The sequence below is a fragment of the Chaetodon trifascialis genome, chromosome 15 (genome assembly GCF_039877785.1).
Source record: "Chaetodon trifascialis isolate fChaTrf1 chromosome 15, fChaTrf1.hap1, whole genome shotgun sequence".
Classification (NCBI taxonomy): Eukaryota; Metazoa; Chordata; class Actinopteri; order Chaetodontiformes; family Chaetodontidae; genus Chaetodon; species Chaetodon trifascialis.
In genome coordinates, this window is record NC_092070.1 from 9,328,197 (window position 1) to 9,355,201 (window position 27,005).

The window sequence follows — 27,005 nt, forward strand, 5'->3', positions numbered from 1 at the left end:
ACAGAATATAGTTGCATTATATTTAATGAAATGACCAAATATGAGCTTCATAAAATGCACTATTATTATATTTGTTAAACAAATATATGAGATAACATTATTATTCAGTGGACTGGGAGAAGTGGGGAGTGTATATTGACAGTGAGGCTGTCTTAATGGGACTGGTCAGGTGCTTTGAAACACCCTGCGTTATCTGAAACAATATCATCAAATAGTAATCAGGAACTGATCCTGGTCAGCTCCAGTATCAGAAAATGCTGTATTCTGGGTCAGATTTCCAATTCAAATATAATGTATGTTAGTGTGTGAAGTCACTTCTGACAAGCTTTAGCTTTTTTCTCTTGTGTAATCCAGGATTTCTATTGCTGCAATTTGAATGTAACAGACAAAATTGCTGGTGTTATCAAACTGTCCCAGGTTTACAAGCACGCCTTCATGTAATGACTTGTCCTTTAAACTAGAGGTTATGTCATCCTGTTTCAGACAGTAAACATCCAGCAATCCTTCACTGCTGAGACTGAAGAAGGCCTGAACAGGTGAGGCAAGTGCTGCAGGCAAACAATCAGCAGTCTGATCTACTGCATGCTTGTGAACCCAAATGACTTTCTGCCTGGGACGGTGTCTTCAGAAACAAGAAAATTGTAAAGATAAGGTAGAAGCCAATTTCTGGCTCTTCATACAGTTGTGCTGACAAATTTCTCAAGATATTGTGGCTCACACACACAAATTGATGAGCACTGAGCAGCTGCTAATGGCCTTTCACCATTGACTTGTTGGCACTCAGATTTAAGTGATATTATTATGCTCACACACTTTATCTTGATAAGTTACTGCAGTTTCTTTTTTTGTTAAAGAAAACTTTTCTTCCAGCAGAGACTGAACTTATTTAGGACCAAAAGTGATAAAAGATCTAGTGTGCAAGTGAGGCATGCATTAAATGCTAGTTTGAAGGTCTTATACTTCTCTAATCAAGTTAGAAGTTGCCATGTTTTCATTTTTGTAGTACAAATTCTTAAACCATTTTTCAGCATGCACCATGTCCTGTCAGTCTCCAGAAAAGCTTTGTATATTCTCACCCAAATATCTTCAAAAGGAGGACAAGAGTCAGACATCATGTCGGAACACATGTGCACTTTATTGGGATTGTTTAGTCAGTGTACAGGTTGGCCCCACCGGTCTGGCACCCCATGTTACCCCATCACTTCGAGACCCCTTGCCCCACCACCCCGGGGATGAAACCTCCAACAGGGGGAAGAAGAGGTCACGACTGGGTTTTGCATAACAAAAACAAAAAAATTAACAGGACCAAGATATTTTTAAGGCTGAAAGTACAAAAAACCCAGACATAATTTACATACAAGCGATACTACAACCATGTTTAAGTATGCGCCAACCACTGGGCAGCCTTCACAGAGGCGAATACGTGTCTGAACAATGCAGTTAACATTTGGAATCATGTGTCTGAACAATGCAGTTAACAAACATTTGGAATGACTCAAAGAAAACAAAATGTACATTTTTAAGTCCCCAGATGCAACTGCAGAACCCTGGGGTGCTTTTCTTTTTTTAAACCTAGCCAAAAACATCACTGTCTCCATCGTTCCAGTTTTTTAAAATCCTGAGTCAAGCGCCAAAAATAACTGAAGCCATGCCAATGAGTTGGTCATCTAGGCTCTGCGCCTGAGTGTGTATGAGAAATGTGTGGTGTGTGGTTGTTTTGCACAGAGCTGAAGTTGTTGGGTGTTTGGTTGGGGAGGGGGGAGGAGGAACAGTCTGTTTAGAAGCATTTGCGGTGGACGATGGAGGGGCCGGACTCATCGTACTCCTGCTTGCTGATCCACATCTGCTGGAAGGTGGACAGAGAGGCCAGGATGGAGCCTCCGATCCAGACAGAGTATTTACGCTCAGGTGGGGCAATGATCTGCAGGCAGACAAGACAAACCATCAGCATACCAAAGCATTTTTTTTCCCCAAGTAACCCATTTAATAAATATGTCAAAATGTCACTCTGGTGGCTCTATAGCAAGTCAACTCACCTTGATCTTCATGGTGGATGGAGCCAGGGATGTGATCTCCTTCTGCATCCTGTCGGCAATGCCGGGGTACATGGTGGTACCTCCAGACAGCACGGTGTTGGCGTACAGGTCCTTACGGATGTCGACATCACACTTCATGATGCTGTTGTAGGTGGTCTCGTGGATTCCGCAGGACTCCATACCTGAGAGCAGATACAAGAGACTTGTTAAAAAGCTGAAGTGCAGGGTAGCCATAAGGGTTTAGTATGTTCTAGTATTCATTGCATGGTAGCTTAAGTTAGGAAACATACCGAGGAAGGAAGGCTGGAAGAGGGCCTCTGGGCAACGGAACCTCTCATTGCCGATGGTGATGACCTGTCCGTCAGGCAGCTCATAACTCTTCTCCAGGGAGGAGGAGGAGGCAGCGGTGCCCATCTCCTGCTCGAAGTCCAGGGCGACGTAGCACAGCTTCTCCTTGATGTCACGCACAATTTCCCTCTCAGCTGTGGTGGTGAAGGAGTAGCCACGCTCTGTCAGGATCTTCATGAGGTAGTCTGTGAGGTCGCGGCCGGCCAAGTCCAGACGCAGGATGGCGTGGGGCAGGGCGTAGCCCTCATAGATGGGCACTGTGTGGGTCACACCATCACCGGAGTCCATGACGATACCAGTGGTACGACCAGAGGCATACAGGGACAGCACAGCCTGGATGGCAACGTACATGGCGGGGGTGTTGAAGGTCTCGAACATGATCTGCAAGGAGAGGACATTTTAGTATTTTCAGTCACACCAAAAAGTCTTTAACTTGTGGCCACTGCACTCACTACATGCATTAGAGTGAGGCTAAGACTGAAGTTAGTAGAAAAAAGGTGCAGAAAGTCAACATCCCTTCACACTTGTGCATGTCACATGTCTATTAGGTGCTGATCTACTGACTCAGCTAAACAGACACAAGTGCAGATAAAGACACACAGTCAAGAGACCTGTTGATGATAGATCATCTTATAGGAGATAAGGCCTGGAGGAGAGGGGAGGAATGAGCAAGTGAGAATGGAATGGAGGAGGAGACTAAGGAAATGAGGTATGAGTTTAGACCAGTCAATACTGTAATATGCCATCTAGCTACACTGGATATGCTAAACTCTCTATGTGTATAAGTAGGGGTGTATACCTGGGTCATCTTCTCCCTGTTGGCTTTGGGGTTCAGGGGGGCCTCTGTGAGCAGGACAGGGTGCTCCTCAGGGGCAACTCTCAGCTCATTGTAGAAGGTGTGATGCCAGATCTTCTCCATGTCATCCCAGTTTGTCACAATACCGTGCTCGATGGGGTACTTCAGGGTCAGGATACCTCTCTTGCTCTGGGCTTCATCACCAACGTAGCTGTCCTTCTGGCCCATACCCACCATCACACCCTGAATGAGAGATCAGAAAGCATGTTAAACACAAGTTCAGTGACAGATGCAAAACTAGTTACAGGCCAACATTTTGACTACAGGTACCTGGCCCAGGAAATATTCAGAGTAAAAATCTCAGAGGGCCTTCCACTACAGTGTCATAATGGCAGCATATAAAATTTGTGTAGTTTGTCAAATGTCATTTGAACAAACTGAAGTAACTACAATGTAAACAGCTTAATTGGAACAGTAAGTGTATATATTAAACAACTCATTAAATCTAATTAGAAAGTGTTTGATTGTATTTTGCTGGAGATCAACTCACCTGATGCCTGGGGCGACCAACGATGGAGGGGAAGACAGCACGAGGGGCATCGTCTCCGGCGAATCCGGCTTTGCACATACCGGATCCGTTGTCAACAACCAGTGCGGCGATTTCATCTTCCATGGCTGAACTGTTCAGAGGAAAAAGAAAGTTAAGTATTCAAGTCTCACATTCACCTCCTAACAACGCCACCTCACTTCGTACTCTCACTTCCTAACCAACTAGAGGCATTTCATGAGATCAGCCGCTGGGTGGCGCCCCTGCCCTACATTCCGACCGAGCCAGACAAAAGGAAGTGGCGCTGCATTCTGTTATTACCATATAAGGACATGGTTCGGTTTTCAGCAGCTTTGCGGCTACCGGCGCCATGGCGCGCGGCCAGAGCGACAGAGCACATCAAGAAAAAGGAACATTCGACATTATCATACCCGGCGCCGCGCGACCACTCCCTCCGGTTCACTACAGTTAACTTCCTTCTGCCCCTCCCATTGTTGCTTCATCATACTCGTTTTAATACCGACCAGGAAGCTTCGCTTCAATATCACTGCGTCATACTCAACTTCAACCGCTTCATTCATTAACTACAGTCACTCCGACACACGACTACATATATTACTAACAGTTCAACTTAAAATAAATAAATGAATAAAAAAGCCCCATCACCAAACTTTATAGGCTGGCTTTAATTAAAGAAATCAAGTTGCATAATGAGCTCATATTGACTCATGAATGGGTCACAAGTCCTTGACTGATGCTCCATTTCCTGAAGGCCACGCCTTTTCTAAGACTGGAGGATTTGTCATTCGCGATTTCCCCTTTTCCTCATGTGCCGGCTGGCAGCGCATGAATTCATGGCCAGACAGGTCTAATCAGTTAATTAATGTTTTTTGCAGGCCTCATATTCTTGGCACTTCCCTGTTTGGACGAAGCCTTTTAATATAGATTATTCCAATGAATATGTTAAATTTAATGACTCAAAGAAGTGAACACAAGTGTCCATTAAAAAAAAAAAAAAAGCTATTGATAAAAATTGCTCATGTTGCAAAGTCTGAAGGGCGGTGCTAGCATGATGTGGCTAGGCTAATATGCTAAAGTAGGTCACACCCCGCCGCATCGGGCGCACAAAGGGAGCAGCCGGAATCCAGACGACCTCAACTCAAAAGCCTCTTTAAAACCAACCTGCTGAGGAAGAGACATAAGGAAAGCCTGGAATATAGCAAATTTGCACAACTACACAATGACAAAGTCCGTCTGAGAAAGACCGTTATCAAGGTATCATTAACCATAAGCCGGCTACATCCAAAAGCACCTGTGAGTCGCAAGTACAACGGTCTCTATCCACTACCACTGTTACAACTGCAAACATTAAAAACGCAAAAGACAAATACTGGTTTCTATCACAAGACTTTTTTTTTTTTTAAATCGTTGAGTTAAATTAGTACAATTGCGGATGCCGGGACAAAGAACCTCGTGGTTCCTTGCCATCTTTTGCTTTCATTATGACAAATTTCATAAACAATTGCATTGAAATAACAAATCAGCACATTGTTTACTTAAATATTATCCTAAAATTAGAAATGTGTAAAAGTTTCCTGGCTACTTACCTTTGGGTGGGGGGCTTTTCGCTTTAAGGGAACCGGTTTCAGGCAAATGATATCCCGCACAAGCTGCGTGTAACGGCGCTCAGAGTGAATCCGCTAGCTGTGGGCGCATGTTATTTATACTCCATCAGTTGCCCGGCTCTAGCCATAAAAGGTAAACTTTCGGAATTGCGCCCTCTGATTGGTTCAGCGTCATGCACTAGGGCACGTCGCGTGCACACTGTGGTGCACTGGGCGCTCGCGATTTGAGGGAGAGAGAGAGAGAGGGAGGCGATAATAGCAAAGGATTGGAGAAAATAAAAGGGAAGGGATTGATGTTGTGAGGCCTAGTAAGCTTAATCTCTTGATATAATGTTTTATATACCGGTTAAATGATGTGTAAACTTTCATAAAATATCTTCCCTGCGCTTGCTTAAGAAGTTTAGCACATATTTATATGATAATTGAAAGGTCTTGTCACCCAGGACTCCTCCCAGTGAAGGCTGCAAAGGCCCAAGGCTGATTATCAAAGACTGTCCTCGCTCCCGGTTATTCTCTTAGGATTAACCTGACACTATTTTGTATTTCAGACATTCCAGCGGGTGGAGGTGATGCTGATGTTTGCTGTCACTTTGAAAACCGACTGTAAGCTCAGTTTGACTTACAGCCACTGCATCACTTGGTCAAACACATGACATACATAACACACACAGGGTGGTGGAGCTACCCTGCCACAGGCCGGGGAATGACCACTTATGTAGGCCACCCTTTCCCCAAATTGCTTGCTGATGTTCATGTATTGATCAAGTATTTGTGCTTTGTGGCTACATGGCTTTGGCTCCTCCTGAATATCCTGTCACTGCCTGCTTGTTCTGTCTGCCTGAGGTACAACGGTTTGACAAAGGTGTGTCGTTTTCAGGACAGGATAGGATTTGTTAGCATTCTCAGATTGAATGCCACACTCGATGTGGGTGTTAAAATGAGGGTTAAATGACACCCCTTAGACGATATTCCTTGTGATAATTAGACAAAAAAATCCACCAAAATATGCACTGAGTGAAAGTACCCTGAGGGTTTTCAGTTGCTGTTTCAGCTGCCTTTCAATCATGTAAACACCAAGGTGTCTGTATGTCATTTTCACCCACTATGAAGCAGGAAATGCCAAGACCCTCTATCAGACGGACCATCAGCAGTCCAGCTTTATCAATCAAACCTCTTTTTTTTTTTTTTTACTAACTCTTATTCACCTTTGTTAAATGAAACACAGACACACACTGCTCCTAGTTCCACTTCCTGATCCACTGCATTGCCGTAAGGGTGGAAATTTTAGAGGCTTTCACTCTCTGCCTCATTCACATCCTGACTAATGAGGCCCATGTGACAGTATCTCAGACTTACATTTTAGACTGACATGGAGCTACAAGCTAATACATTTTCCTTCCCTGATTCACAGCCACATTAATGCTCCATACACCATCCGACCATAGTCTTATCATGAATCGCCCCACTTTTAAGCACTTCCCTTCATTCATTTTTGTGAATTTCTTCCCCCCTCTGTCCTGCATCCCTCCCTGGTCCATCTTCCCCTCAATATATGACATCTGGCACACAGTTTTATTCATTTTGTGCTCCTAAACCATGAGTGTATACATTGGTAGAATGCTAGATGGCCTCAGTGCCATTTAAAGCTGTAGCTGTGGCCACTAAGACAGTTTCATCTCTTCCTCCTTTACCACTTACCCCCCCCCCCCACCCTCAGTTGCATCAAGTCTCATGTATCTGTTTTTCTTATCTTTGTTGTTGTCATTCAGGCTTTTTAGTTAATTGACATTATTATCATCACATTTTGTTAGCTACAACTCTGTGACCATGCAGTGTGAAACAGCACTCTTTTTAAAGAGATGAATTGTGTAAGTTCCCTCTAACCCTGCAGATTCTACAGGGTTCATCAGCACATTTCAGTTCTTACAAGCCATTTTTACAAACATGGTTTAAGTCTAGCCCTGCTCCCAGACTTAAATAACTATCTGGTGGTGATAAACATTTGATAAAAGAGGAAAATCTGAGCTAGGCCTGTTGATTTACAGAGTTCTGACTCTTGTGAAAGACCCTCTGTGCAGTTCCATATAGATGAGGTTAGAGGGTTTTACAGATGGAAGGAAGAGTGTTTAAGGGGATCAAAGGTCTACGAGCCCACTTATTGATTTACAGACCATAAATCTCATAATTAAAAGTCAACTCTCAAACCTTGTTTGTCCCTGTCTCACCTATGTCACCCTGAAACTCACCCGTTCATTTAGATTAATGATACAGGTACATTTCTGTGACGAGGGGGTGTAAAGAAGGTGTGTCTGGGTGACGAGGACTGCTTCGCTATGTTGATGCTGTAATGATTGGCTGGGAAATATTCAATCTGACCTCAAGGGAGTGCCTCTCAAGTCCACAGTGTGTGTGTGTGTGTGTGTGTGTGTGTGTGTGTGTGTGTGTGTGTGTGTGTGTGTGTGTACGTATGCACTTACAGCACATTAGTGAGTGTGTCATTGTTCCGGTCCAGCCTGCTTTGAATCAGGTTAAATGGCATTACATACTCTTGTTTGTTTATTCCTGAATAAAGAGTGAACGGAGAGCTCAAGTTTCTTTTTCACAGTGTTAAACCAGTTGTCAGTCAGCTTTGGTAAGCAGGACTTTGGACATGCATTTACTTTTGTGTGTGTGTGGACCACTGGTAGTAAGTGAGAGGTCTCTGGTTAAGTGGTATGTTGTCAGCACTCTTCAGTGGGAATTTCTACTATCCAAGTGCTTGGAATACCGTCCTGGGAAGACTCCTCTCATGTGTCATAACAGTGTGTATGTGTGTCTGTGTTTACATCCTGGGTGCCAGTGAAATGCAGCCTCTCTGAACCTGGACCTTGGTGCCAAGTCACTTAATGCAATAGAGCCACCTAATGAATTTTTCTGAGGATTTTTCCCCCAGACAGCAGTTTATACACAGGCACTTGAGTTGTTGTGTATAATGACTATTACCATGAGTTGTGGTTATCTAAATAGACCACTTGTCAAACTAAGTGACTCTTTAACGAGAGCAACAAGTGGAAATTCTGGGCTTAAACCTGCCATTTAGAGTGGTGGAGAGTTATGGAGCTCCTGAAAATGACTGTAATTTAGCTGTAAAAGTCCTGTGCCCTTTGGAAAAAAAACACCTTGTCTATATGTTCTTGTATAAAGGGTATTCAGCAGCTTGACCAAGCCGCCACTAGTGGAAACCAGTGAGGGGCCAGAGTCAGGTGGTGCAAAGGTTTTCAGCCAGGTGAATTGTTTAGCTGCCTTTCAGTGCTTGTTGTTACCTCTCATCCTTTTTCTGTGTGGCATACAAGGGGCTGAGGTCCAGCCTGACATCACAGTTCACACATATCTGTGGTTGGTTGTACTGAGGTAGATTGAAGTTGTAAACCACAGTACTCTGGTGGGGAAAATCTCCTGGATCTGGTTTTAGGCTTCACGTCCTTGTTAGCCTGACTCACCTAGCAACTTTCACATCCGAAGGCCACACTGCACTGACAGCTTTTGTTGTTAAAACAACTTCAGCAGCATGACTGCAAGTGTTTTCCACGATCTAATCATTTATTACCCTTTTTAAATAATTCATCCTCTTTTCTCCCAGTAGGTATATTCTGTCTCCATTCTGTCCCTTTATCCGGCAAATTTGTCACTAGAGGCAGCAGCTGACGTTAGCTTAGCACAAACACTGGAAGCAGGGGGAAACACTTAGCCTGGCTCAGTCCAAAGGCAACAAAATCCACCTATCAACAGCTCGAAAGGTCACAAAGTAACATGTTATGTCTTGTGTAAAAAAGACAATTTGCCATTTTATGAGAGGCTATGTGTTGAACTATTTCTTGGACAAGACCAGTTGCCAGGTGACCAAAGGAGTCAGACAGGTTTTTTTCAGTAGGCAGGTTTTATTTCTATTAGGCAGTCAGGCTAACTTTTCCCCCCTGCTTCCTGTCTTTATGCTAATCAAAGCTAACCTGGTGCTGGCTGTAGCTTCATATCTACTGTACAGAAATGAGGGTGGTATGAACCTTAACTCTTGGCAAGAACGCAACGTCCCAGAATGTTAAAGTATTTCTTTAATGGCATGTTTATTCGGGAATCTGAGTGTCCCCGAATCTAAGTGTCCCTGAAGTCATCTGCCCAGCTGTTGAACTACACTGCAGCTATCGCTTATTTAGTCATTATGTGTTCAGCACCTGCAGCAACCTTGATTTCTATTGCACAACTAAGTGACAGGTGGCCATGTTGACTTTTTGCCTTCTTCCCACTGAAGTCAGGCATCATCATTGCCACGTGACAAGTCAATCAGTAAACCACTGACCACAGCAGCACGTGTGTTTATATGTGTCTGTGTGATTCAAAGGTTAAAGAACTTTGAATGAAAATAGCTAGTCATAAATAAATGCTATCTTTGATGACTGTGCAAGAATGCAAATGAGTAATGCAGAACTGACCGATAAGGCTTGCATGGATGTATGATCTGAGCGGGTGCATGCATGTGTGTCTGATGGGGTGTGTGTGTGTGCGTATTTTGAAGGTCAAATAACAGACTTCACCCCGCCGACCTCTCAACTATATGAAACAAATTCCTGTTTTAATGACATAATGCACACATGCACACACACCTGTTAAGTATTCATGTTTGTATCTTTGAGTGTGCATACGTGCCTGTTTAGTCTCAATGTTTACCAGTGAATTGAAGCTATTGTGACACCTTCATGTGACGTCATTAACTCAGGTTTTTTTCTTCAAATAAGGTAAGCTACTATCGAGCCTGCTCACAAACAGTCTGTTCTGCAGCGTTGCCACTCCCTACGTTACTAAAGCCATCCCACCATGGTTTCCTGTTCCTCTAATGAGTAAAGATGCCACTAGTTTCTCTTTGCTTTCAACCTAAGAAGGCCATCATTGACTAATTCACTCCCACTGCCTCCTCTTCTCTCATCTCGATCTGCATTTATGGTCTCCCCTTGTCTTCCTCTTCCTGTCGTTCTTAACATGAGGAGAATTTAATATTTTGTACCCATGGCACTGGGTAGCTGAGGCAATAAACAAGGGCATGTGGGCGTTTGTGGGGGAGGGCAGAGGAACCATGAAAGGCCTTTTGCTAATCGGTAAAGCTGGCCATAGGGGGTGGACATGAATACTTTATCTATTATCCACACATACACATACAAACAGAGCTAAGCATCTGCTGCCTTGAGTCTAGCTGCAACTAGACTGCAAGGCAGCCGCTCAATTCAAAAAACATTAGTAGCAATTAGCCTTGAGTGAGGTTGAAAGCTAAGACCTGGACATGCAGACTTCAGAAGAGGGATAGGAAACAATGAGGGTGAGATGAGAGTGAGGGATAAAACCATCAAATGGCATCTAAGTGGAGTAAAGATGTAGACAGAGAGGGAAGATGATGGGAAATACATAATGCCATGTTGGAAATGCATCTTGTGTGTCACCCACTGGAGTTTCACTCTTGCTCCACTGCACGGTTTGTATGTGTGTGTAATTGCATGTATAAACATGCAGGTCGAACTGGATGCAGCAATGTTGGAAATTTCTCCTTGAGACTTGTAGCTAAGAAGTTTGAAAGAATACTTTGGTAGTTTGTGAAATATACAAAATTCAGTTTCATGCAGAGGGTTAGATGCTCTGAGCCAAGCAACAGCCCGACACATAGTCCCTGTAAAATGGCATCTTGTCATTTCTGCACTTAAGTTTTGTCAAGTGAAACAAATTTGACAAAGTTGATGTACTTTGTAACTGTTTCTCCCTGTTCTCAGTGTTCTTGCTAAGTTAAGCGAACTGGCTGTTAATGTTTAAGCAACAAACAGTCTAACTTTCAGGTCATCACCAATGGTTCAATGTAAACAGGGGTTTGAAATGATGTCACTTAGTAAGCTCGGCGGTCAGCGTGTTGGTAAGGGATGCTTCATCAGGATGGATGCTCACTGACACGGGATGCTGAATTTTGATTCATTTAAGATTCAAAGCCAAGCAAGAGTTTTTTTTACCTCTGGACTGGGCCAGGCTAGCTGTTTCCCACTAATTCCAGTATTTGTGGTTAGCTAAGCTAACCAGCTGCTGGCTGTAGCATCACATATTTAATAGACATATATGAGAGTGGTATAATTGTTGTCATCTAACTCTCATATCTCCCAAAATGCAGAACCTTTGCTTTAAGAATATATTTAGCTTTTGATGCAGTAACCCAAACTTTTGTCTATCAGCAGCAAACTTTTCCTCTCCTCCTCCTCCTCCTCTCTTTCTTTCTTTCCATGCTCTCCTCTTTTCCTCTTTCCTCACACCATCTCCTTCTCTTCTCTTCTCTTCTCTTCTCTTCTCTTCTCTTCTCTTCTCTTCTCTTCTCTTCTCTTCTCTTCTCTTCTCTTCTCTTCTCTTCTCTTCTTCTCCTCTCTCTTGTCTTTGTAGCCTGTTGAAAAGTGTTTGGCTGACCAATTGTTTGCCATCTGTGACTAGTCATAGTTTCAGAGAGGGAAGCCCTATTCACCGCTCTCCCCTCACCCCCTTCCTGCCTCTCTCCCCCCTTCCTCTCTACAGCCCCCTCTCCCATGATACAGCCAATAGATTGGTCGTCTGCAGCGTCATTGATCCGTGGGTCGCCGTGGTGACAGTCTGACTCCAAGGCACGGGCCAGTTACCAGCTGTGTATCTGTGTGTGTGTGTGTGTGTGTGTGTGTGTGTGTGTGTGTGTGTGTGTGTGTGTGTGTGTGTGTGTGTGTGTGTGTGTGTGTGTGTGAGTGTGTATTGTGCCTGCCAGCTGGTCTGTTCGTGCTTCGATTGGATTAGCTTCCCATTTACGGCCCAAATGGATCCTTAACTCCAACCCCCACTTCTTACACACACACACACACACATACACACACACACACACACACACACACACACACACACACACACACACAGGCAGAGTTTATAGGCCACACCCATCATGGCATCCTGATCAGTATCTTCATGTCATTTAAACTTTACTCAAAATACAACTCATTGGTATTCTCTGAAATGCGACAAATCAGCCACACCTCTTTTCTGTGTGTGACGAGTTCATCCGCAGCAGCACAACAAGTAGTTCACATTACGAGACACAAACTGTTGCAAGGATTTTTAGTTGAATTACAGGTTCGGCACTTCCTCTTTTCATTCTGTGCCACAGCTCTTTTTGGTCTCACTCCAGCTACTGGCACAGAGCTTTAAAACAAATGTGATTTATTAGCAGCAGCTACACACAAATGTCTTGCGCTAATAATCTGTCAAAGGCTAAGGCTGCTTTGGTGAATCTCCCCGCTCTTTGAAAATCATGCGCTTAATGGTAAATGTGATAAAGAGCTTGAAGTGTATAACCTAGTTTTCTGACTTACTTGTCAGAGAAAGGAGCTTCTTTATTGTGGCTGAACTAATGTAATAACCACACACCAGGCCCTCTGTCCTCTCTTCTTCTTGTCTTCCCCTTCCTGTGCACCCACCTCATTTCCTCTTAGTGTTCTGTTCTCTTATTGGCCCAAAGTAGCAGCTGGGGTGCCTTTTAAGGCAGGTTTCATTCAGGTGTTATGCACGCTAGAGACTGATGACAGCCTCTATTACCTTACCCAAAGCAGCATGTGAAGACATGCTGATGTGTGCACTGCATGCAAAGACGGAATTGCATACATGATGACACACACTTGGGTCTGAAACAAGGTCCACACTAGGAAAATGTTACAGAATACATGTGTTTTTGTATGGAGTTTGTGCAAATGGGAGTAATATATAAACTGGATCTTCATCTCTACTGCTCAAGCTAAGAAGTGTGACAGACTTATCTATCTCTGTATCTAATTCTCACACTGATGTGCGCACGCACACACACAAACACACATATACACTCCTTATTCACCCCCTGCATGGTGGTGAACCCAGGGAGGCTTATCATCCTCGGCCATCTGTCTCTGTCTGCTGGGAGGGCTCCTCTTCTCAGATTGGCTCATTTCACAAGCTGCCAGCCTTCTGATTGGCTCATTTGCAGAATTTTGAGCCTCTGGACTGGCCCTGGCCCTGCTTTTACTTCCTGATCTTCCTTATTCCATCGCTGCCCCCTCAGCTTTAGCTCGAGCGCAGTGAGAGAGGTCAGCCACCTACACACACGCCCATGCACTTTGGTCTGCAGTCCTTGGCAGTCAGCTCTGTTTGGACGTTCCTTACATAACATTACAGCCTGTCGTGCCTCCCTGTTTTGGCTCTCATTCTTTCTCTTCATATATTTTCATATCTTTGAATCGTTTTCTGCCATTCTCTTCCTGTCTCTGTCTTTATGTTATTCTGACAGACATCAACCTTAAAGTGTTCAACATAACAGGAATCATAGCAGTGTCCCAAATCATACCTCTGTCCACATCCTCCTCTCAGCTCTAGACGTCTACCTCCTCTCCTCTCCTCTCCTCTCCTCTCCTCTCCTCTCCTCTCCTCTCCTCTCCTCTCCTCTCCTCTGCATAGTAACTGAGAGCCCACCCTCTCTTTTTGCCACCAAAAAACAACTTCATTGCGGTGCTGCAGCATGCACCCAGTGCCCCTGAAACGCTGAGTAAAGTTTGCATGCGTTGCTTTGCTTTGTTGTATTGTAGCACCTCTTTTTTGTTTTAAGCCAGCAGGCAGGTTTGTGTGTGTGTGTGTGTGTGTGTGTGTGTGTGTGTGCTAGTGGGCTATATTGTTTTGTACGGTGCGATGCAGTTCATGTCTGTTTGCAGTTCCCACCCTTCTCGTCTCTCACACTCGCTGTTTGAATGAGCTGCCTGCTCTGCGCTCATTGGCTGTTGGCAGCTGCCATATAAGGGCATAGGCCAGCAGCAGAGGCAGGAAGTGGGGTAAAGAGGAAGTAGAGAACCGGTTCTCGGAGACCGGCAGCAGAGAATGTGCAGCCTATGGAGAATTCATAAGAAATTGCCACACCTTTCCTTCAATCCCTTCTCCATCTTTTCTTTTCAGTTTACAATGTGTCATCTCTTCATTTTTGACATAATTCTCTCCTCTCTCTCTGTGTGCACCTCTCATTCATCATCCTCTCTCCCCTCCTGATTTTGCACCTTTCCTGATTAGCACATTCAGAAACGTGTACTGAGTCAGTCACTCATTTGTAGTACCTGCTGTACTTATTAGCATGCTCGGAGTGTGTGACTGGGAGCCTCTTAATCACTCATGGCAGCAGTCTTTCAGCTTAGTGCCGCACACTGGCTTTACTTTACAGCTGAGGGTCGGTCAAAGTCCACTCTGAGCTATGCAGCAGCAGTACGTGTTGCTGTTGTGCAGCAGATTGTTATATGAGTACAGTATGATGTAATGTGCCAGAGCGAGACATGGAGGGAGAGACCTGGGTTTCAGCAATCTTTATGGAGCTGATGATCAAAAATGCACATGTGCTGGTCAGTTTTGTCAATTTGAATACGTTTAGGAGAATAAATAAAGGTTCCAGGTCCCCCTCCCTGAAATTTTATGTTTGGCAATATGGAGAGGATGGGGACATACCGATACTCTTTCACGTTGTAGTTCAGGGAGGTTTCCTAGTCACATGATAAGGATGCCTCCATGTGAAGGTGTTCAAAAGCTAGAGTCAGCAGACAGTTAGCTTAGCTTCGCTCAATGACTCTAAACAGGGATATTTGGCAGCCTGATGGTGACGACAAGATTCCTTAAGAGAGTCTGGATTATCATTGCACCAGATTTTATGCTAAGCTAACCTGCTGCTACGTCAATCTTTGCAAGTAGCTCTCAGCAGTGAATTTGTTATCTACCCATTTAAGGTAAGATATATGAAAAGGGGGCCCTGTTGACCTTTTTTTTACAGCCTGTCTGCAGCCTTATTACCAGCCAACAAATACATAGCTGTATGATATGCTGACATAGGGAGAGCACAGTGAAGCCTGATTATGATGAAATACTAATAAACTGTGCTATCAACCTTACCATAGGCCGAGATCCTTGGAGAAATGTTCCTTGGTGTTGTTAAAGATGAGGCTGTCAGCAGAGGTCATGCTAAATTGAAATTGCCCAAGAATTTCAGTGACTGAACTATAACCTCAATGATCTTGAATTGAATGCATTTTAACAGCCCCTACTGGTGAACATCCACCCTGCTGAGCTCACTGTGTGTGTCCCCACAGTATTTCTGTTTCACTGATTGTATCCCTGTTACTGTAATGGTTCTTTATATCTTCTGCCAGTTTCAGAAACTTGAGCATCATTTCTACCTCCCCTTTCAGTGCAACATTGATGTCAATCTAAAAGCTAACCTGTTTTCCAGTAATAGCAGATACAGTGTTGCGATCCAAATGTCGTGTCACGCAGCAGTTGATCTGAAACTCACAGTCTGCCAGAGTCTGGTTGTACCTGTGACTTAGAGGCCGGTGACAGTGCTGCCAGTCTCATTTCACAACCCCTTCATCCAGTTTTTCTTTGTCTGTGGGTTTGTATGTGTTTGAGCTGGCAGCAGTGTGTGAGGTGTTAGGGTGTACGCTCATATGCATTCTTTGTGTGTGTGTGTGTGTGTGTGTGTGTGTGTGTGTGTGTGTGTATTTGTTGACCTGGGAGTGTATTAGTGAGACCACGCCCTCCTGTTAACGTTGACGTCCATAAAAGGAGATATTTAAGTTTGTCACATGACAACAATCTGAGGAATGCAAGAGCGGTCACATGGGATGCTGTCTCAAGGAAATCAGCTTCACCCCCAAAGGACTGTGAAATTATGTGCGTGTGTGTGTGTGTGTTTGCCTCATTAGGTGTGTGCTCCTATTTGCAAGGACCTACAGGACTTCCATATATGTATCAATGTGTAAGCAACAAACAGTGTATCTCTGTGTCTTTTGGCAGAGTGCATGTGCCCCCCTGTGACTCTGTGTGTGTGTGTGTGTGTGTGTGTGTGTGTGTGTGTGTGTGTGTGTGTGTGTGTGTGTGTGTGTGTGTGTGTGTGTGTGTGTGTGTGATTACAGGGGAATTCACAGCTCTAGAGATTTCACTTCTCTTTCAGTTATGTTTCAGTAACTGGAAACTGCAGAGGAGGACGTTCCAATTTCCTTCTTAGACAGAAGACGAACAAGTGTGTGTGTGTGTGTGTGTGTGTGAGAGAGAGAGAGAGAGAGAGAGAGAGAGAGTTAGATTCTGCATGAAACAATGCTATATATTTTGTGTGTCTTATGTGTAATGATAGATGTAGAAATGAAAATCAGCACTCACACCACTTCCTAAAGCTGAACCACTCTGTGGCCTGCAGCTGAGGCTGCTCTGTGCTGCCTCCTATAGCCACTGACTGAAACCACACAGCGCTGTCACCTATTTTTTACTACACACAGAGAGGAACTTCCTTTTTATTCACTACAGGACACCATATAAGGTTAACAGTTGGCAGGTATAGACACAGACACCATTACTACACAAGCTCAGACAGTGGCACTGGGAGGCCATATCTGGGTAGACCGAGGCTGTTTGTACCATCGTTCCTTTGATCTGTTGCAGTGTGCATGTTAGTCATGAGGACCGGAAACTTTGGGCAACAGCCTAGTTTAGTTGTCATCAGCACATCATTTCTGTTTTTTTTTTCCAAACTGGACCAAGAGCAAAAGAGAGTTCCTGTTTTAGTCATTTAAATTTTCCTGAGTTGAGAATTTTCACATCAGTGCTGCATAAATGTTGATCCCTGCTCTTTGTAGGTTCTCCCACATGCTCATAAGGGGGGGGCGGGGGGGCGGGGCATTCAGTTGGTTGCTATCTGCAGCCTCACTGCTAGATGCCACTAAATTCTACACACTAGTCCTCTAAGGAATTACCAAAGATATTACATCCTGAAGGGAGCGTGGGTATCTGGTCTATCAGATGTTAAGATGTTTCAGTTGATAAGAGGAAACTGATTTGTTGGTGGTGCTAGAAGAGACGTCAGGGGATCCCAAAGTCTTCTATGTACATAACCTCCACCTCACCTCCACCCCCAGGCTTTTATAAGAAAGGGAAAAAGTGGCACAGAGAGGAGGAAAGAGAGATGAGAGCATGGGGCAATGAATACAGAAAAAGAGGAGCCTCACAGAGTTAGAGGAGGACTGGATTCATTCATGAGCCTTCTCTGACTCAGGCATTGCTCTTTCCTACTCCTCCTCCCTCTCCAACAACCCTGAGCCCTGTCTCTCCCCCTGGCCTCACCCCTCCTGCCTCCACCAGCCCAACACACACATCCCAGAGGAAACAGGAGGTGATGTAACAGCTGATGGTCCTCCTTGAGAATACAGACCAGCCTGGATTCCTTCTTTTCTTTCTCATTTTCTATCCGATGCACTCATCCATTCATTCATTTAACTCTCTCCTCGTCATCTCCTAGACATCAGTATGTTCCTCTGGACTGGCAATTAACTCCACCATTTGTGTGTGTGGGTGGGTTAACAAGCCTGTTTGGCAGTGTGTCCAAATAAAACACCCCACCCTCCTTACTTCCCTCATCTCTGCACCTTCTCTTCTCTCTCAGCATTGTGACATTGACCACGAGATTTCCACAAAGCTTTGGCTTAGTTACACTGCCGTGCCCCCCCCTCACTGTGTTCACATGTTCACCTCCTGTCAAGGGGTTAAAGTGGAAACACTTTGTTTCTAAAGAACCGGCAAAATGTATGTTTCATTGGAGGAGGATATGAGGAAAGAAAAGGTCGGGAGAGAAGGAAAGGATGCATGTGCAGAGGATGTTTGTGTCTGTCTCTGTCTCTGTTTGTGTATGTGTGTGTGTGTGTGTGTGTGTGTGTGTGTGTGCTTGTATTCTGTAAGTGCATGTGTGCGTGTGTGTGTGTGTGTGTGTGTGTGTGACTGTGTTACAGCTAATGATGTGGGATTCCCTAAGCAGTGAGACAGAGTCAAACCCTAAAATGTAGGTCAAGAGGCACCACATTTTCCTTGCACTGTTGCATAACTATGCACAAACACAGACACACACACACGCACAAGTGTGTAGCCAGATCCAGCAGAACTAAGATACACAACTTTCGGCTGTGAGTGTGCTGATGTGCAGGGAAGACATCCAGTATCAGCAACTGTTCAGTTTGTGTGTGTGTGTGTGTGTGTGTGTGTGTGTGTGTGTGTGTGTGTGTGTGTGTGTGTGTGTGTGTGTGTGTGTTGTAGAACAGAGAGATCATGTTTTTTAAGGTGGATACATAACTCACAGCACAGTCATTGGCTGAGAGCTGCAGGTAATCACCTGGACTGGATTGCCTTTTAAGGACTGCTCACAGACCTGCTGTAAATCCCTCCTTCACTCGTCCTCGATACCTCCTACTCTCCCTCTCTCTCTCTTCAATCAGCATCCCCCCCCCCTTCCTACTCTGCCTTTATCTAGTTGTCTCTCATTACATCTCCAAAGTCTTTCTGTGTGTCCATTCTGCTGGTTTACACACTCCTATTTGCTGCAGGTGTACAGGACAATAGAAAGAGGGAGAATGGGAGGAGGAGGAGGAGGAGAGAGAGAGAGATGGGTAAATTGAGAGAGGGGGAGTTACACCTTTCTTGGCTCATCTGATTGTAAGCTGATAACCTGGAACATACTAGCAAGCTGTTACATAAGGGATAGGAGACAACTTGAGAGATGTGGTGTGTGTGTGTGTGTGTGTGTGTGTGTGTGTGTGTGTGTGTGTGTGTGTGTGTGTGTGTGTGTGTGTTTGCAGAGAGTGTGTGACAGTCAGCAGCGGTCCAATATCTCTCCTGTTTTCCCTCCGTTTCTTTGGTAACATATGGATAACTGGGTTAGTCACACTGCCATTTTTTTCTGCAAAAGGAATTTGCTTGTGTCTGTTGTTCGTGTGTGTGTGTGTGTGTGTGTGTGTGTGTGTGTGTGTGTGTGTGTGAATGGACAAAACCACATTGTTGTTGAAAGGAAATGGAATATGTTGAGTGCGTGTGTGTGTGTGTGTGTGTGTGTGTGTGTGTGTGTGTGTGTGTGTGTGTGCGTGTGTGTGCGTGTGTGTGTGCGTGTGTGTGCGTGTGTGTGTGTGTGTGCGTGTGTGTGTGTGTGTGTGTGTGTGTGTGTGTGCAGGCCCCGGCTTTAATTCTTCTTCCTTAGACTGACCTAATTTCACAAGATATCACCAAATACAACCTGCAGCAGTGGATTGTTTGTTCTATGGCTGACGTACATTATAGATCACTGGATGTCCTGCTCAGCCAAGCAGTGAAAAATCCTGTAAACTCCTCTGTATCATTTTAAGTACAACAGGGAGGAGTTTAATGGGGGATGTTTGCATTAATCATCAAAAGCAAAACTTTTACAGGGGAAAATACTGTCTGCACAATCCCCTTCGATTTTCATTTTGACTCTATCTCTTTCTTCTGCTTAAGCATCAAGGACACAGACGTCCACTGTGATGGTTTATTGCAATGAAAAGTGCAGTGAAATATAAGGCGTCATGTCTATCCATCCATCCATTTTCTATACCGCCTATTCCTGGCTGGAGCCTATCCCAGCTGTCCACGAGAGGCGGGGTACACCCTGAACTGGTCGCCAGTCGATCGCAGGGCAACATACAAGACAAACAACCATTCACACTCACACCTAGGGGCAATTTTAGAGTCACCAATCAACCTAATGAGCATGTTTTTGGTCTGTGGGAGGAAGCTGGAGTACCCGGAGAGAACCCACGCATGCACGGGAAGAACATGCAAACTTCGCACAGGGGATTGAACCGGCAACCTTCTTGCTGTGAGGCACGCACACTACCTGCTGCGCCACCATGCTGCTAAGGGTGTCATGTTCAGCTCAATATACAAACAATATGCTAAACACTGATATGTCTGCACTGCGTTTAGTCTGATGACTCATAAAACAGGAAAGTTTGTAATTGTTTCGCAACCTGATGGAAAAAAACCTGATGAGTCCTCTCTCATTCTCACTCAGCAGAGAAAGTGTGAGGATTCATTTTTTTTGGTTGCCAAACATTACATTACATTGTGATATAGACTGTATGGGGCAGAAGAATGGAGCGAGTCATTACAGTTAGTATTGCTGAGTGACTGAGGTGACTGATTTTGGAGATTTCCTTAGCTAATGAAAGCACGGCTAGACAACTGCTAGATAAATACATAACACTGAGCCATGGTTCAAAACAGGGTTGAGGTGAATTCACCCACAGTCCTCTCGCTCACGTTCAGCAGCCAGGGTCAGGACTCTGCGTTCAGATGTGGAAAACTTAAATTTTGGGTGAAGTTTGGTCAGTTTTGCTTTCTTAGTTTGGGTCATTTTGAGATGTAACAGGAAATGAAAGCTGCTATGATACCATTACAATAAGATGTTTAAACTTTCTAAAAATGGCCTACCAGTAAACAGAGAGGTGGGGGTCAGCCCACTGTGGGGAACCTCTGAGGAACAAATAAAGTTGGAGTACACTCTATCATGAGGTCTACTGTATCTGTCTGCACACTGGGCTCAAGCCAGTGAACCCCCTGGTTTGGCCCACAAGGGCGGCTGGCCAGTGTGTGTGTTCAAGATGGCCATCTGCGCCAGATGTTAATGATCATCCTCTGTGTGTGTGTGTGCACGCACTTGTCAGCAGATGGTGTGTGTCTGTCACACACATGCTGTCTTCCATTATCAGTTCTCAATCATCAATTATTCACACCAGAAGACTGAAGACTATTGAAGACAAAAACAAATTTACTGTAAAATCACTCAAATCGATTACATTCATTTCACAATAAAAGCTTCAAAATGACAAAATATTTGCAACTGTTCAAAGTTGGATACTCTGAGTCTGTGTCTGGTCAAAAAAGAAGAGTGAGTGTGTGTTTTTTTTATACGTTTATGCACTATATGCATGTGCATGTGTGTGTAAAATGAAAAAGAACCAGAGCAGCTAAATCTTTCAGGGGGTGTGTGTAATAAGAGGCCAACAGAGAACAGCTGGTGTTTGTACTTGGGGATGTGTGTGTGTGTGTGTGTGTGTGTGTGTGTGTGTGTGTGTGTGTGTGTGTGTGTGTGTGTGTGTGTGTGCGCGCGTGCGTGTGTGCCTGTGTGAGTGTCCAAAGAGGCCCTATAAGGGGGCCTCCAACCTTTTGTTGCCAGGGGGCATATCATTAGCATCTAAAACTCCTTATTGCCCATGAAGAGAAAGGAAGATGAAAAGCTGAGAGTGGACGAGAGTGAGCGAGACACAGAAGAAGGGAGAGAGAGAGAGAGAGAGAGAGAGAGAGAGAGAGAGAGAGAGAGAGAGAGAGAGAGAGAGAGAGGGTATAAGAAGGGGACCCTAGGGATACAACAGGAAAGTGGTGGCAATGACCAGCAACACCTGCCAGTTCAACTAAATGTACCCTCTATGTGTGTGTGTGTGTGTGTGTGTGTGTGTGTGTGTGTGTGTCCATCCGTTGTGGATACTCATGTTCCTGCCAGTGTAGCTGTGTGGGTGTGTGAGGGTGAAATCGATTGAGAAGAGGGTGGATGATGTGACCGGTGTAGTGCGCAGCTGCAGCCAGTGGGTGGAGCAACAGAGCTCCTTTAGACTCCATGAGCCATGAGACAGAGCAGGACTGCACAGAGACATGCAGGCAGCAGCCATGGAAAGAGTTCAACACTCTGTATCAAATAAGATGGAATAAATGTTATTGATCCACAAGGGGAAGACAGACACAGTATTGTACACAGTATTGTTGTCCATATGCTATAATATATAATCCTCCATTATTCTGTTATGTGTAATACATGTATCTGAACAGTTGTTCCAGACACTTTTTAGGACCAAAAATATCAAAATTTTTATGTAATGATAAGGTATCACCTATGTGGTCCTCTGGCACATAATACTACTGTGCAGTGTGCAACATGATCATGTTTAAAGCTGCTCTAATCAATATTATTTTATTACCTATGGATCAAATGACTACGTGTATATGAATGTGTCAAAACTGCCGTTGCCCTCAGCTCCACACAGCGTTTTAGCATCTGTCTGCTCATTGTTTTGCTTTTCCAACCAACAATTTTATTTTATTCCTTATTTTTTTGGCTCTCTCATCAACATTTCAGCAGGTGGCTGCAGCTCTTTCAGCTGCAAAGTCCTGAAAAACTCACTACCAAAGCAGATAAAGAGTCAGATATTTCCCTCAGGAGTTGGTGGAGACAGAGTTGAAAAAAAGAGTGCATATTGGACTTGCGTTCATCAGGTGGCCAGAGACACACCTCCAGATGAATGAGCTGATTGTGTGATCGTATGAAATGTGTGCTCATTTCCTACAGGTGACCACTTGATACAGTCAAATGAAAAAAACATCCATTTCTTTTTTAAGATGCAAAGAAGTTATTTCATAAACTTCTTTCCCTGCAGCTGTTTACTGCCTTGGAGATCAAAGTAGCTGCACGAGGTGCTAAGACAAAGAAAGAAAGAGGGAAGGAAGGAGGGATATTCAGGCTACCGACCACAGTCACAGTGTTCATTCATGAGGACAGGATGTGATGTCACAGGCCCTCACTGAGGGGCAGGAAGGAGTATTTTTAGTGGCATCCTGATCAAGTTTCCCTGTAGTCAGTAGTGGAGGCGCCACAATCAATTCAAACAAACACACACACACACACACACACACGCGCGCACACACACGCACGCACACACACACGTAATGCAGTGTGATGCATTCTCATGACCTTGAGAGGAAAATCAGCGTCTCGTTTCATCTCAAATCAGCGTGTCTGCTGTGGGGGGATGGGGGAGTTGAAAATGAGATGATGTGACAGTTGCACACATAGCTGACCCTCATGCTATCACACACACAGACACAGACACAGACATACAAACATCTAGACATACATGACACTAACATACAAACACACACGCTGACACACAAACACACACCCTGCAGTATCTCGCTCATGCCTCGCTGCTCTGTTTCTCTTGACTGACCTATATCTTTCCGTTGGCTACAGGCGTCATGGTCACACACACACACACACACACACACACACACACACACACACACACACACACACACACACACATGCACACACACACAGACAGAGCTACACACCCAGAATCACACACACTCCATAATGTGTTAAACAGAGGTAGAAGCTGAAATTGCTCTGCTGATCTCAGCTCAGCTGCTTTGCAGTCGCCATGACAATGAGAGAGTGGAGAAGCTGGAGGCACCCCCAAAGCACGCACGAACACACACGGGCACACACACACACACACACACACACATGCTGACCTTTAACCTGACCGCTGTGTGGAGAATGGAGGCAAAGGCAAAGAGGGGAGTGTGTGGTGTTCCCCAGTGGCTCCAGCTTCCAGCTCTTTGTTGGTGGAGAGGAGGCCCTTGGTAGGGCTGCAGCTGTGCGCACACACACATGCTCACAAGCAAACACACACATTCCTTACTGATTGCAAGAGACACCATCACACACAGCTCACTCATTCAGCCATTTCACACTTCAGCATTTTTACACTGCACATCTGAAAAAGACCTTGAGTCCTTTTTCCAAATTGTTCTGGCATCTGCTCATTAAAAATCCACTAACATCTACAGTATGTCACTTTTGCTATATGGCCCAGAATAATGACAGGATTAAGATTAAATGGCACTGTTTGTCGAAAATGAATGAAGAATGTAACTAAAAACACTTCACAGTAAAGAAAAAGATTAAAAGCTAATTAAAAGAGGAGGCACTTCAAATGAAAAGCTGAGCTAAAAGCTAGAAATGTTCAGTGCTGCTGTTTAGCAAGACTCCACAGCCCTGCCAGCAGCTCTGTGTGGCTGAATTTTACTTCAGCTTGAAACAGACAGAAAGACATTGTCTTACTCTAAGCGGTCAACTTTAAGGACTCCTCCTGTTGTTTTCTTCCTTCTTGTTTCTGAGGAAACATGATCCTAACCCCTGAACAAGGAGGAGAGGGAAAGGACATGTGCCGTCATGAAAATGATCAATACAATCAATAAAAGGACCAGCTGTGATCAGGGATAAGTACTAAAAGTGTCAGTTCATCTGCTCACCAGAATACATCACATTAGGAAGTCTTCATCCCACATGCTTTCTATAATCATTCTGCTGTGTGTCACTTCAGACACGTTTGTGTGTGCATACATCATACAGTGCTTTCCAGCTTGTGGTTGAAATGACAGAATGAATCCAGGTCAGGGGAGAGACATCATCTTTCTCCACCTCATCTTCACACCATTCACCCTTCCTCTCCTTTCAGAATCAGAATCAGAATCAGAATCAGAATCAGAATCAGAATTCCTTTATTGATCCCCGAGGGGAAATTGTTTTTTGTACAGTGCTCCACACAAAACAGAATTACAGATTAGAATAAAAAAGAGAGAAAGAACAAGAAGGAATAAATATATATATAAAGGCAATATTAAGAAACAGAATATTAAAACTAAAGATATATGTAAATTAGAAATATACAACACAAATTAAGAAATATACAACACAAAATATGCAACACAATCTTCATAATCTTCCTTTCTTAGTTGATGTTTGCACTTTTTTGTCTGTCTCTGTTTCAGTCTTTTCTTATACTCCAGTGAGGTTTCTGAGTCATGCCTAAAAGCTGCAACAGTTCCTCCACAGCTGCAGTCAAACACAAAGAAGGAGGAAATTTTGGCTATTAAATTAATCACATTCAGACTTCTAAAAAAAAAAATCCCTGGACTTTCCATTTTATTAAAAAACCTTCTCACAGTGTCGCTGTTGGTTGGCTCATATTTTCCAGACATATCTGGAATGATGTTGCCCTGATTGGCAGACATCGTGATGCAGGAGGGGGAAAGAAGCTCTGATTGGCTCCAGCTCAGAGGTGTGTGTTAGGCAAAGATACTCATTGGTCAGTTTTGCGTCTTCTGACGCAGTGCTGCAGTGCTGCGCCGTCTGCAGGTGTTGTGTGTGCAGCAAGTGTGTCAGTGTGTCAGTGTGTGTGTGTGCTTGCTGCAGCAGACTGCCTGCCCTTCATCAACCAGCAAATTTGAGGCCGGTCTCCATAGCAACCATCCTCAAAGCTCAGCTTGTGAACAATGATAGCTTCCCTCCCTCTCTCCCTTCCCTCTGTGACCAGCAGTGCGCGACTCCTGTGGTGAGGCCTCTCCAGAGGCTTGTTTCTGTGTGCTCGTATGCATGTGTGTCTGTGGATGAGGTGTAATCATAAATCATTGCTAATCTCATCTCATAACAGGGTTAAAATGTCTTGAAGACATGCATAATCAGAAGAGGAGAGACTCTGTGTGTGTGTGTGTGTGTGTGTGTGTGTGTGTGTGTGTGTGTGTGTGTGTGTGTGTGTGTACGTGCATGACAGAGTGTTTCCCTTAAAACGCAAATGAATTTCAATTTGCAACAATGGAGGCACCCATCTGGAGGGAAAGATAAACGGAGAATGAGGATAAATGCTCTTGCAAACACACACACACACACACACACACACACACCCACACGCACAGTTGATCATACTACATTGCCATTTATTCGTGGTTGTTGCGGCTGTGTGAGATGTTTTGACTGGCAGCTGTGTGTTGCTCAGAGGCAGTCGTTCAGTTCAAAGGTTTCTAAACACTGACCATACAGTTCACTCACTTAATAAGCAAAGTGGTTGCATCACCTTTTCAAATGCGCTTCAGTGCATACATCAGCAAGTGAACGCATCACTATGGTTCAGTTTGGTTCTGTTGCTTGTTCACTGGCTTACACTCCAGCTCTGTACAAAACTAGCCTGTATGAGCACTGTGCATGAGGGTATAGCTCAGCAGCTCTTTCATCTGCAACAGAGTCATCAGATCATGATCGCTTATGTGGCTTCCATGGCCTTACAGTAAGCTTTTAACAGGGCAGTAACCTGCTGTGTATTAGATATTTTCAGTCCGTGTATGAACAAATCTTTATCAATGAATCTTCAAAGTGCACTGACTACACTGAATCACATTATCACTGACTGAGTCAGGAGCTTTCAGCGGCGCGGCTCCTTACGGGCGCACTGTCGTCAGCTCAGCTGTGATTCACAGCACATTATTTCCCTGTTAAAAGCACACGAAACAGCAGCAAAAGTCACAGAAACTTGATGTGATAACTCTGCTGTAAGTAATCTGTTGAGCCATTAGCCTCATGAGCAGTTTGTATAGACTTAGTTTTGTACTAAAGTGAATGGAACGGGTTGAACCGGCAGCAGACTGAACGTACCACTGAGCTAGAGACAGATCAGGGCTGAGCACAGGGCTGTACGAACAGTGATTAGTTCACTGCTGAGGTACACACTGAATGCACACGAACAGTGATGACGTGATCAAACTACACAGGCAGTTGCTGTGTTTCCATAAAATTATGAAGTGAATTTGAAGCAACTCTTTGTAAAGGTCAGAAGCTGACGGTACAGATTGTATACAGAAATAAAACCAGCTGTTTGCTCGCTGCCGACAAACCTCAGAGAAGAAGAGGAGTACCAGCCTCGCTATCCTGCATTATGGGAATATTCAGGACAATGAAAGCAGCTTCTTCTTCTTCATCTTCTTCTGTGTGATTCTTCAAAATCTGCCTTAAAAAACCTTGATGGAAACATGGCTAACGACCACAGATCTTTGAACTGAACTGAACGAAATGATTGAAATCAGTCAGGTGATTTGAAATTCCTGGTTCTGCTGTACATCATGGCCAAACTGACAACAGTGCTCTC

At 44.3% G+C, this 27,005-nt stretch overlaps 1 protein-coding gene across 1 annotated transcript; it reads right to left on the reverse strand.

Annotated features, from left to right (window-relative positions):
• Nucleotides 1-1,111: 1,111 nt before the first annotated feature.
• On the reverse strand, nucleotides 1,112-5,439 carry actb2 (actin, beta 2). The gene is made up of 6 exons (XM_070981783.1): nucleotides 5,335-5,439; nucleotides 3,731-3,860; nucleotides 3,184-3,423; nucleotides 2,327-2,765; nucleotides 2,037-2,218; nucleotides 1,112-1,921 (listed from the first exon to the last, which is right to left on the reverse strand). The coding sequence occupies exons 2-6, from the start codon at nucleotides 3,851-3,853 to the stop codon at nucleotides 1,778-1,780; spliced, it is 1,128 nt and encodes a 375-aa protein (XP_070837884.1). The 5' UTR covers nucleotides 3,854-3,860; nucleotides 5,335-5,439; the 3' UTR covers nucleotides 1,112-1,777.
• Between the last annotated feature and the right edge of the window lie 21,566 nt (nucleotides 5,440-27,005).

Excerpts from the sequence above, each read along its gene's own strand:
- actb2 (XM_070981783.1), bottom strand. The coding sequence starts at position 3,853 with ATGGAAGATGAAATCGCCGCACTGGTTGTTGACAACGGATCCGGTATG. Across the intron at positions 2,219-2,326 it reads CTTCCAGCCTTCCTTCCTCG|GTATGGAGTCCTGCGGAATC; the intron begins GTATGTTTCCTA and ends ATCTGCTCTCAG. Across the intron at positions 1,922-2,036 it reads CATCCACCATGAAGATCAAG|ATCATTGCCCCACCTGAGCG; the intron begins GTGAGTTGACTT and ends GTCTGCCTGCAG.